Source organism: Akebia trifoliata, chromosome 8 (assembly GCF_017979445.1).
Source record: "Akebia trifoliata isolate Shusen 1 chromosome 8, ASM1797944v1, whole genome shotgun sequence".
Lineage (NCBI taxonomy): Eukaryota > Viridiplantae > Streptophyta > Magnoliopsida > Ranunculales > Lardizabalaceae > Akebia > Akebia trifoliata.
The window spans coordinates 48,380,441-48,391,511 of record NC_141382.1 but is presented as its reverse complement, the minus strand read 5'-3'; the positions used below and the strand labels follow the sequence as shown (position 1 = coordinate 48,391,511).

Below are 11,071 nucleotides of genomic sequence, written 5' to 3'. Positions count from 1 at the left end.
ACGCTACTTTTTTCAGACGGCCCCATACATTCCCTAGCCTAGTAGTTACAGAAGCATAAATCTTTTTCTTGTGTTTTCAGAAGCAAAAGATCTATGCTTTTGTGATGGGGGCGTATGAAAAAAGTGTCAAATAATCACAACTCTTTTTCATAACATAAGTCGTGGATCCCATCGCTCCAACAATTTTCTAATGGTAGTACGGGAATTTTAGCTAATAATTCCCTAACTATTAAATCTGAGGAAATAAGCATCTTATAATTGTTGTGTAAACTTTTTCTTTTCAAATGATGATTTTTTTTTTTTTTTAGTGGTAGTGTTCTAACGGTTCATAACGTTTTCTAATTTAAATTAAATCATTTTGAGCATGTTATGTAATGGTAAGAAGATTCTTTCAGAATCTGGTTTCATATACACTAAAAGTTCTTCAAACTCTTCATTTCAATGAAGATTTTAAACATTCTAAATCTTCTTATTCAACTAAAATATTTTACCATTGTCACCTATAAAATAAATTAAAATATTTATAATTTATCTTATTAAAAGTATTTTATAGTTATTAATTATAAAATGCTATCACTATTTTATTCCTAGAGATAATATTTCATCTGCACCGCTGACCAAATTTTACCAATGTTCGATGCAGCGAAGATGTGAATATAGCAAAATTGGCTTGTGGTTGATTGGCTGAGCTCAATCGACAGCCTCATTTTGTCCACACATCTTGGTTTCAGATCTGGATACCATGTAGGATGTCCATATTAAGAGCCATCTATCTGGGTGTTCAAGCAGAAGACAAGAAAACAAGTTCTTCTTGGTCAAGATAGATTTCAAATATGAGTACATAAAAAAACGACGAAATTTGAATCAAATTAGAAAAAGTAAGAAGAGAAGAACCGGACTTGCATTCAGTTCGAAGCTCCAGTAAATCATCGGGTCAAGAAGTGGATTATGAATTCAGGAATAATTTCCCTTCCTTTGTTTTCTTGTAAATTGAGTTCTTACGAATGTACACTTCATGTATAAGAATGGCTAAAATCGAATTATTTGATGTTCCACACCTCAAAATTTTATATGGTCGGTAATGTCACAAAAGGCTGATTTTTTTTTTTTTTTTTTAATGTCAATTCTCATGAAAATGAGGTCTCTTATTTTTAGATGCCATCTAGATAGTCTGCAGTGACGGCTCAAATTACCATTTAGAGTGTTTAAGATTAGATCAAACTTCAAAGTGTTAGGTTGGTATTCAAAGTTTTTAACTTACCTATTTTTCTATTTAATAAGAATCCCACAAGAGAAAAATCTATCTGGTTATTCACTTAATCTGAAGTGTTTTTCAAGGTTATTCAATTTTTAACCAGTGTTTTGATCATACATGATGCCTAGATATGATGGAAGAAACTAAGTTTAAATTATAGGTGTTTAATCAAAAACAATGCGCGAGAAACCAAAATTATAGTGCCATATGCGTTTTTAAATTTACTTTTATAATCTTATAATTTGAAATTGAAAATAAGATTATAAAAGTAAATTTAAATAAATACAAGAACGGCAGATCCCTTATATGTTAAATTTATTTCATTACCAAAGCAATATTCAAGTATTCATGTTGAGAAAAAAAAAAATCTAAAGCAATATTTATTCTCAAGCAATAATCTCTTTCACCAACCAGTCTAAAATGGGATAAGAGAAATACAGTACAAGAAACGATGGCAAAGCAAACAAAAAGGTGATCAAGAAGTACACAACCAGTATAGTAGCACTAGCTGGAATCACAAACAAAACAATAAACATAAATATGACCACCACGGGAAACTTAGCTGTTAAATGCAACAACAATGCCAACAACTTACGCAACATTGCACAAACTCCCCATCCACGAAAAAGATGGTCCGTCATTCTTCTGGCTCTGGGCAAGCTTCGAGTAGGTTCATTTTGGTGCTCAGTTGACCCGTTTTGGCTAACTAACATGCAACTTGATGGTTGAACAGATTTCATATCACAACAAGAAGAATTCGGGCAGTTTTTAATTCGATTCCCATTTGCACTTTCCACCAACCAAAGAAGAAAAAAGTTCTTTCTAGGAAACCGGAGGTTACCTCTCCAGACGAGGCGAAAGGACAACAGTTGACACCATGGGCATGATACAAAGAATGGAAGTTGGATGGGCAAGGTGGGGAATTTGACATCGGCCCAATGAAGAGAGAGGATACATGTCTTGCATAGAGTGTGTCCACACCAGAGGATGTACGGTGCATTCTCTACTAGGTTGAAGGATTCCCAACATACGGGGCATTCAAGCAAATCCTCCTCTCTCTTTTTTATGCTCATGCAGATTACTCGAGTAAGAGATCAGCAAGTTCGTAATTTAGGGAGTGGTCCTTCAAGCTATAAGATCCAAGCACTCCACGAGAAGCTGCAAAACAACACTTAAGAAATTGTTTTAGGACAGTTTCCTCAACCTCATTGTTGTTTTTCTTGGTTTCCTTTTGGTTTTAATGAAATCATATTCTTATCTGTATATGTAAGGTTAGAATGAATTATTTAACACGGATTCTATCACAAATTTAGTGATAATGACAATAACATATAACAATTCCATAATTCAGAATGAAAAAAAGATCTTATTAAATGGAGTGGAACTCATAATCTAAGGTGGATATGAATCATTCTTTGCGAAAAGAAATTATAGACCATTCACACTAAAAATCAATGGAAGTGGAACATTAATTAGGATACCATATAGTTTGATAATGTGCAAAGGGAGTCTAGCATAACATAATTTGGTGGATGACCTTCCACGGGAATCATCATGTAATAGACTTTAACCAACTTAGTAGCCAACCTTCGTAGTTTTCAGACCATTTAATATGGGGCACTTCTAATTTTTCAAGATTAACAACAACTTAGACGAACTAAAATGACTAAATCCATAATATTAGAATGTCATATAAAACGTGTTTCCCATCTATTTCTCATGCTTCAAAATCAATTACCCTTACATTTCCCTTAACTTTTCCCACTAGTTTCCCTTTTATGCACCAAGTATAAATAAAGGGCCAATGAGTATGCAATCTTGTTTTAACATCAACAACCAATCAAGGATTTATTGGAAACACAAGCATGTATCCTTATACGTTAAATGATAACTAAGCGTTGCTCACCAGAATTTCAAGTCTAATTGAATGGCGTGCTATTTGCATTTCTTTGGTCAGAAGGATTAGGACCGTGTGTGCCCAATTTCAGATAGTTGTTTTTAACTTTGTCTTTAGGCAAAGTAATAGAGCAGCGGATAGGTTGGCTTCACTATTAACCTCACCTCAAGAGGTGTCCTTGTCTGTGGATGATCTCTCTCAAGAATTTTGTAGCATTGTTAGAGAGGATGCCCAAGGGCTCATTTACTTGAGGTCGTAACTGTGTCATTTTAATAAATCTGGTCTGGGGGTCTGCCTTAACCTCCGATTATGTTTCAAAAAAAAAAAAAAATTTGATAAGTGTAATATATTAATAAAAGGAAGACGAAATACAAGGAGGCCGAGATGGCCTCTAAAAAAACAAAACAAAGAAAGGAACAAGTCAATGATCACAAAAAGAGCTCCATCTAAAAACGAAATCTTCAAAAGTGATTCCTGCAAAGTCTGAATTTTGTTTAGACCAAAGGTACAATAAGCCCAATATCTCCAAGAAACCTTCGTGAGAACTTCTGCTCTTACTATTGAAGACCCTGTTATTTCTCTCCATCCAAACCCCCCAAGCAATAGCCGATGGAAGCATCACCCAAAGGAATCTTTTTCTGAAGGAGAAGACTTTACTGTCCCATTTGCTAACAACGAGGAGAACTTACAAGGAAAGACCCAATTAATTTGAAAAAGATCAAGGAACAACGACCAAATATTATAAGAATATGAACAATGAAAATATGATCAATAGATTCCCCATCTCTAAGACAAAGAGGGCAATAATTTGGAGTGATCCAACCCCGAGCAATCAAGTTGTCCATCGTAAGAATCCTCCCAAGGGATACCAACCAAACAAAGAAGCAGATTTTCGAGGGAACTAATTTGGACCAAATGAGAGACCTCAAGGATGATCGTTCATCCGAATAAATGAGTGACCTATGAAAGGATCTAACAGAGAATCTCAAATCCTTAGCCCTCGTCCATTCCCACCTGTCTGTTCGCTCTCGTTGAGATGAAACGAATGCAAGAGATCAATGAAAGATGTCACCTCAGTTAGCTCCCAATCATTAAAATTCTGTCACTATTGATACGACAACATAGATTCAAAACCAACCTTCAACTACTAATTATGGACCACTAATCTTGCGTGAATGCACATGGAAAATGGTCATCCCTAGATAAGGCGCTTTTCAAATGTATGATTGTGCATTTTCCACTCAAAGCAATATCCCCCAAGGCAGGAAAATGTTTTCTCACCCCAACCCTCGGGAAAATGATTTTCCCACTACCTATAATGTTATTCTCACAATTACCCCTGCCCCCAAAACTAAAAAATCAACTCTTCTTTTGACAATTTCCAACTGTAAATTATTGGTGGAACATTCATTTTCCTGAAGAATTCATTTTTCTATAATCATTTTCCCGAGAAATTCATATTCCCTTGAAAACGAATTCCCTGCAATCATACCAACCCTAACTGTTTCTTTTTTCTTTGAGAAATTCCAGACCAATTGGTTTAAGCACCATTATAACTCATTACATCATTCTAGGTCTCCCCCTTTCACACAAACAAAAGACAGGGTACGGCAAAACCATGTCATGACACTTAATGAACTAATTGATGATCCCATATTGTGAAGACCTTAGTAAGGGATTTGGATATATGGGTATCTAAGATATTGGATCAACAACTACTAATTGTTAAAATACTATGAAAGAAAGAAAAGAAAATCAAACAAAAATAATTGTAAGTTTGTAATTAATCTCAGTATATCTATTCTGAGTCTGAGTCCATAACTTATCAAGCACATGCAACCTTCATTTCTATTTCCTTTTATCTAAATTTTTAAATGAAATGTGAAATATGAAACATGAAACACCAACTTGAAGGGGGGACACAACAGCTCCAATTAAATAAAAAACAAATATCAAAAGCTGAAGAGCAGAGAAGAAATGGGTTTGGTTAATGAACACTCACCAGTACGAGGGAGAGAGGGAGAGAGAATATCCTCAGCAGTGGCACACTCCCCCCAAGGCTCCAAACCTTTACACCTGTCGCTTATCTTTATATCTAAGGACAGATATCTAAAACAACAGCCCCACAAAATGCCACCTAGCAGACTATTTTGGGCCCATTATTTTATCAATGTTTGCCCACCCTATGGTGGGCTGACTCTTCTTGTTATTGGATTTTAGTCTCTTGAAGCCCAATGTCTTTCTCCATGGAACCAGCCCACCATGAAAAATGAAGAATAATCTCTTACACACGACCCCTGACACGGCATGGGGTAGAATCATAGATTATTTTTCTTGGGATACACACCGCACTTCTGCACATAATTATGCTTCCAGCCCATGCCAGGGGTGCGTGTCAAGAGGGGGCGTCCGAAATCGTGACTCTTAAAAAAATCCTCGGTGATGGGACCATTGGAGAGTCACTCTTATCAAATAACCAATTTCTTACATGTCAATCAGATCGGGCATGTGGACATCAAAATTATGAAATTATTCATAGTTTGAATATGTCTAAGTGATTCATGCTAAGAAACGGGTATACATACGCCCTATAAGATAAGTTATCCTATCATTAAATCAACAACCTTATTGAAAATTTGTCAATCTAAGAATAAAATAGTATTGCTTATGGCCCTGTACTTAGGAGATTAGTTTGTAGAGTTCACCTAAGTTTCCAAAATTGGCATGAGATCAACTTGACATTCTCACCAATAATTGATATCCGTTAAGTAAAGACCATTGAGTTTCATACAACCTATTTTTGACCAATCAATTGACTGTAAATCAAATAACATTCCATGAGTGAGTGTAACTAAGTTCTATATCACCTTCTTCATCAATATAATTGTTTACGACCACATCAAATTGGCATTCTCATATCAGTCCTAGTTGATAATTAAATAAATTGAAATCAATTGAGAAGATTTGATCATGTACAACTAAAATCAACCACAAATCAATGCAAAAAACAAAACAAAAAACTTATTTATTGTATTTTATATATGGATTGATATGAGTTATTGCTGTTGGATTTTGCAGTTTTTTTAATCATAGGGCCCACCTAGAGATCGCCAATCAAACTGATTTTTTGTTGTGTAGATCCATCAGAGATGACAAAACATTTGTGGAACAGTGGATGGAGAAGAATCTGGCAGAGAACATTTTTTTTTTTATATTATTAGTGGGGCATATGGGTCATGGCAGCATATTGTCCTATTTTATACTAAACCTTCTAAATGGGCTCATGTTTTTCATTTGTATTTGTTTTTTTTTTTTTTTAAAGGCAAACAAAGGAAATCAAAATGTCAGAGAGCATCGATAGAAATCTTGGAAAATCAAATGCAAGAGAAGAGAGACAAAGCAGTGGATACGTTTAGAGACTGAATCGGGTCCCACTTAGGGAACAAACTCAGAGGTGCGAAGTGGAATTAGTGTCACTAGCGACATATACGGTGTACCTCAGTTCCCAAAGGGAGATTTTGTGCTCCCGAGTGTTTGTTAGCTATCCAACTGAATGTAACATTTATGGGTCAATGCCTCAATGGGCCTAAAAGAGTGTCTCATAATGAAGAAATCAGATCTGGAGTTGGATACTAACCTAGTTCGTGGAGCAGAAGATTGGAATTTCTGAACGCTCACAAGATACGATCCCTTCAAAGCCCTTGTCCCGTACTCGTTTTTACGGTGCCATGGCATCCAATGTGGATTACAATAAGGGAAAATTACTTAAAGACCCTCGTGCAAGGGTTTTATTTTTATAGTCCCTAAGATTTTGACGATAGTTTGGCAGGACATTTAATTATGTTTGGATTGAGGGAAACGGAAAGAAGAGAAACTCATTAAGAGAAGAGTAATTAGAATTTCTCTCCACCATGCTTAGATTGACAGAAGAGAACTTGGGACAATTTTGAAATTTTAAAATATCTTAAAAGAGATCTTAAGGTAGAGTTGGAATTGTAAAATACTTTAAAAGGGTTTCTCTCCCCTTCTTTCAACTTTTGAAAGGAAAGAAAACTAAAGTTTTTTTCTCTCTTCTTCTCTCCCCACTTAACAATCCAAACAAAAGAAATGGAGAGAAACTCTTTTATTTTCTCTTCTCTTATCTCAATTTCTCTCAATTCAAACATAGTATTAGTATACTTTTATTTTCTAAATAATCTATGGACCTCATTCCCTTCATTATCAGCGTGTGAAATGTCAAAATTGCTCTTTTCTAAGTTGATGATATGAAACCTTGGAAGTCCCTTTAATAAATCGATCTTGCTCCTATTCCCTTAATTTTTTCTTTCCAATCTTCTATATGATAAAATCGACACAAGAATTGAATTTTTAACACTCTTTTCTTCTGCAAATCAAACGTTCAGTCATTGAAAACATGGTCACAAAATTCTCCAAATTTTTCAAAAAATTGGTAAAATTTTCCAAATTCAACTAATTAAACAATGATTCATCAATTGATTGTGGAAAAGGGTCATGTCTTTACACTCTATATTATATTATTATTTCATTAGTTAAACGTCAAGAAGAAGATAGGGTTGTTACAGAGGTTGAAAATCACTAGTTTTGCCAAAAAGTGTGAACATATTTTGTATATTCTCAAAAAAAATTCATTTTTTTTGGACATTTCCCAAATTAACCGGATTAAATCCCCACTAAATAATTATCAAATCCGAACTTTGTTATTTAAGTGAAACTAATAAGGATATGTATCACTAGAAAGAACTCGTTTTCAAGGGAGAATGAATTCTCTAGGAAAATAAAATCCATTGTTTGAATGCACCTAAGAAAATGTTGGAAAGAGATCTATTTTAGTTTTAGGGTGAGGTAAGGATGAAAGAATAACATTTAGATGTGGGAAAATCATTTTCTTGGGGATTCGGGTGGAAAAATATTTTCCCGCCCAAAATGAAAAATTACGTTGGGTTGAAATAGAATTTCATAGAAAATACGCAATCATATACTTAAAAATCATATTTTTTGAGAAAAATCATTTTCTCGCCTATTTTCTATGTACAAATTATACAAAGCCTAGATGCTTTCCATAAGGTGTGCATCATCTTTGTGAAAAGTTTTATGAGAAAATCAATTTCCAAAGAACATAATTCGTAGAATATAGAAAATGTTTAGCACCTAGAAAAAAGTCCAAATGAGAGTGGGTTTTAGTTTAGGTGGACGGTACGTGAGTGAATAAAATTAGAATGCTTCCCCGGTTGAGAAAATCATTTTCGAAGGGACTAAGCTAAAGAATGTGCTCCTGTGCTAAGTGGGCCAATTATTTTCCTGAAAAAATGTTTTTTCTGTGTGTGAATATGCACAATCAATCTTCCAATGAACTTCCTCGTGTTATCCTACAAACCCTTAAAAAGTGATAAGTAACATCCTTTCATAATGTCTTGCATGTACATTTATTTATATTTCAAAAGAAAATAAAAATAAAATTTAATGTCTAATTAAAATTCTCAAAGGAATTAATTAATTTTTTTTTTTTTTTGAAAGATCAACTGGGTAAAGGCAGACCCAGACCAACTACAACCGAAGAAAAGGGACATGACAAGCATCTTGAAATAAAACAGAGACAAGATTGCTAGAGAGCAACTCACAATCTAACTCATTACAACCCACCTGGCCTAGTAGGAAGCAAAGGAATTCATTGATAAACATTGTTCTAGAGGTGTTATTTAAAAATAAAAATAAAAATGAAGAAGAAAACTTTATTGAACCATTATATTTTCAGTAGTAACAGTTTAATTATTTTGAAAATAATAATGGTTATTTTCATTATTTAAGTTGAAACTTTCAATTTATTTATTTTATTATGGAACACATTCTTTGATAATAGTTCTTAATATTGCTTGTGATGAGTGGAATGATGTTATTAATTAATCTATATATGGGCAACAAAAGATTGAGCAAAAGTTGCATCCCATCTTTGTCAATCATCGAAATTTAGAAAGATCAAATATTTGTTTATGTCATTGTGGAGGTAGTCATCATATGTATTTTTCCCACCTTAGATTCCTAGGATATATGGCAAATGCTCTAAAAAAACATCTCAATCACTCTTAAGATAGAAACTTGGATATGGTTTGCGTAAACTTTTATTGCAATACTGGCTGATAATATCATAGGACTTAAACTCAGAAATCGCAATAAGGGAAATTCCTTGTTGTGTGCAATTAACCAGTTCTGTGATCAACATCGACGCCCCAATAAACACACCACCAACAACAACAATAAATAACGGGGTTGCACCGAAATTGACCCAATCGGTTCTTCATCGTGCCACATGCCATAATTAAGAGAAGATATCTTCGAAGAATCAATGTCTATTTTGTTTTATTGGGTCGAAATCGGTGCGGGTATTATTGGTCAATTTGTATTCATATAGTTAGATTCATTATTGCTTGGATATGGAACTACTCATAGAGACAAACAAGACAAGTAGTTTTCTCTAAAGGCATACAATGTATTTGGCTTTGTCTTGTTATCCCCTTCCCATGCTGTGTCAGGATCTTGAATAATGGCTAAAAGGATAATGTTCTCAAACCAATTCGGTAATATTACATTGGACCTCCAGTATTATTTATTTTTGAAAGATTCTAATACCCTTCAGTTATATATAATGTATTGAGTTAATTATGGTGTTCGATGATGTTGAGTGAAGAAATTTTTGTATGTTGGATAGTGGGCTTTACTGTGTTGATCTACCATATGGCCCAAAAATCTATCGATACCACCGAGAGTACCATATGGCATGCAAAAATATTCAATTTCATCTATTAATTGATTATTATACGTGTATGGGAAAGTAATGACGTTCATCCTAGCAATGTGTTTTTCGTCTCGAAATTTGTATCAGTTACATTACATATGGGGAAGAAGTTCGAAAATGCTAAATCCCAAGGACATGTGATGGGATAAACAAATCAAGAACCTGAAATAAGATTTAAAATTGCTAAAGGAAATATCCTAGCGTCGGAAATGAAGAGTATCAATTAGGAGTTAAGTGTCAGCACATAATTGATGGTGTGATTCTTGGAAGATAATGAACACAATTTCTAAGACCTATGGAAGCATTGTGGTTGTGACTGTAAGGAAAGAAATAGATTGAGAAGGACGATCAAACTATGAAAAGGAGGTAAATTTTATTTGCTTAATTTTAGTGATTCCAATCAAGAGAAATTCTTAGTATTAAATCTAACTTAAGCATCAGAGTTTATTTGACAAGTACTATGCATGTTGATGCTTTGAGACACTTTGGATTGATTGCATTGAAGATTTTGAAGTGCCAGATTGACAAAAAGGCCCATTAGTACTATGGGGCATTTTTTGGATCTCTTACTCCTCGAGATACATGTTACAATAGATGATCAACTCTCCATTGAGATACTTGTTACAATAAATAAGATACATGTTATAAAAAATGATTAACTCATCATCGGGATACGAATTACAATAGATGAATAACTTTGGTCATCTTCTCCGATGAAGTTTCTGAGTTTTTGTTGTCTTCTCCAATAAAGCTTCTAAGTCTCCGGTTGCAATCTTGCATCACTTTAACCTAAAAAGAAATTGGTAGGGTGCCAACTAAGGAGTATCCAACAATCAAGTTAAATCTTAGTTAAATTACAGAGCAAAAAGAAGAAGATCATGAGTATAAAAGAATTTTGTGTATCCTGTGCCTTGAGTGCAAAAAGTCTCATTATTTATAAGTTGGACTCATTGAAGTTAATGTTCATAATGTATTGATGACAATGAAGATCCACTCCTCATGATTCTTATAACTTACATGAGGAGTACTCTTAAATGTGTAATCATCTTGACTCAATAACTACTCAATTCTCGAGTTGAATCAATCAAGTTATGTAGTCATGGTTCAT

General features: G+C 34.1%; 1 protein-coding gene across 2 annotated transcripts; it reads right to left on the bottom strand.

The window, feature by feature from the left end:
- Positions 1 to 1,620: 1,620 nt before the first annotated feature.
- LOC147397395 (uncharacterized) lies at positions 1,621 to 5,244 on the bottom strand. Of its 2 annotated transcripts, none has more exons than XM_086453007.1 (2): positions 5,155 to 5,244; positions 1,621 to 2,413 (listed from the first exon to the last, which is right to left on the bottom strand). In XM_086453007.1, exon 2 carries the CDS (start codon positions 2,326 to 2,328, stop codon positions 1,642 to 1,644), a length of 687 nt encoding a protein of 228 aa, XP_086309133.1. In that variant the 5' UTR covers positions 2,329 to 2,413; positions 5,155 to 5,244; the 3' UTR covers positions 1,621 to 1,641. The 2 variants fall into 2 exon arrangements, with proteins under 2 accessions (XP_086309133.1, XP_086309134.1); XM_086453008.1 differs by lacking the exon at positions 5,155 to 5,244 and adding an exon at positions 3,162 to 5,094.
- Positions 5,245 to 11,071: the final 5,827 nt, after the last annotated feature.

Bases quoted from the DNA above. Each gene is read 5' to 3' on its own strand.
- LOC147397395 (XM_086453007.1), bottom strand. From the start codon at position 2,328: ATGAGCATAAAAAAGAGAGAGGAGGATTTGCTTGAATGCCCCGTATGT.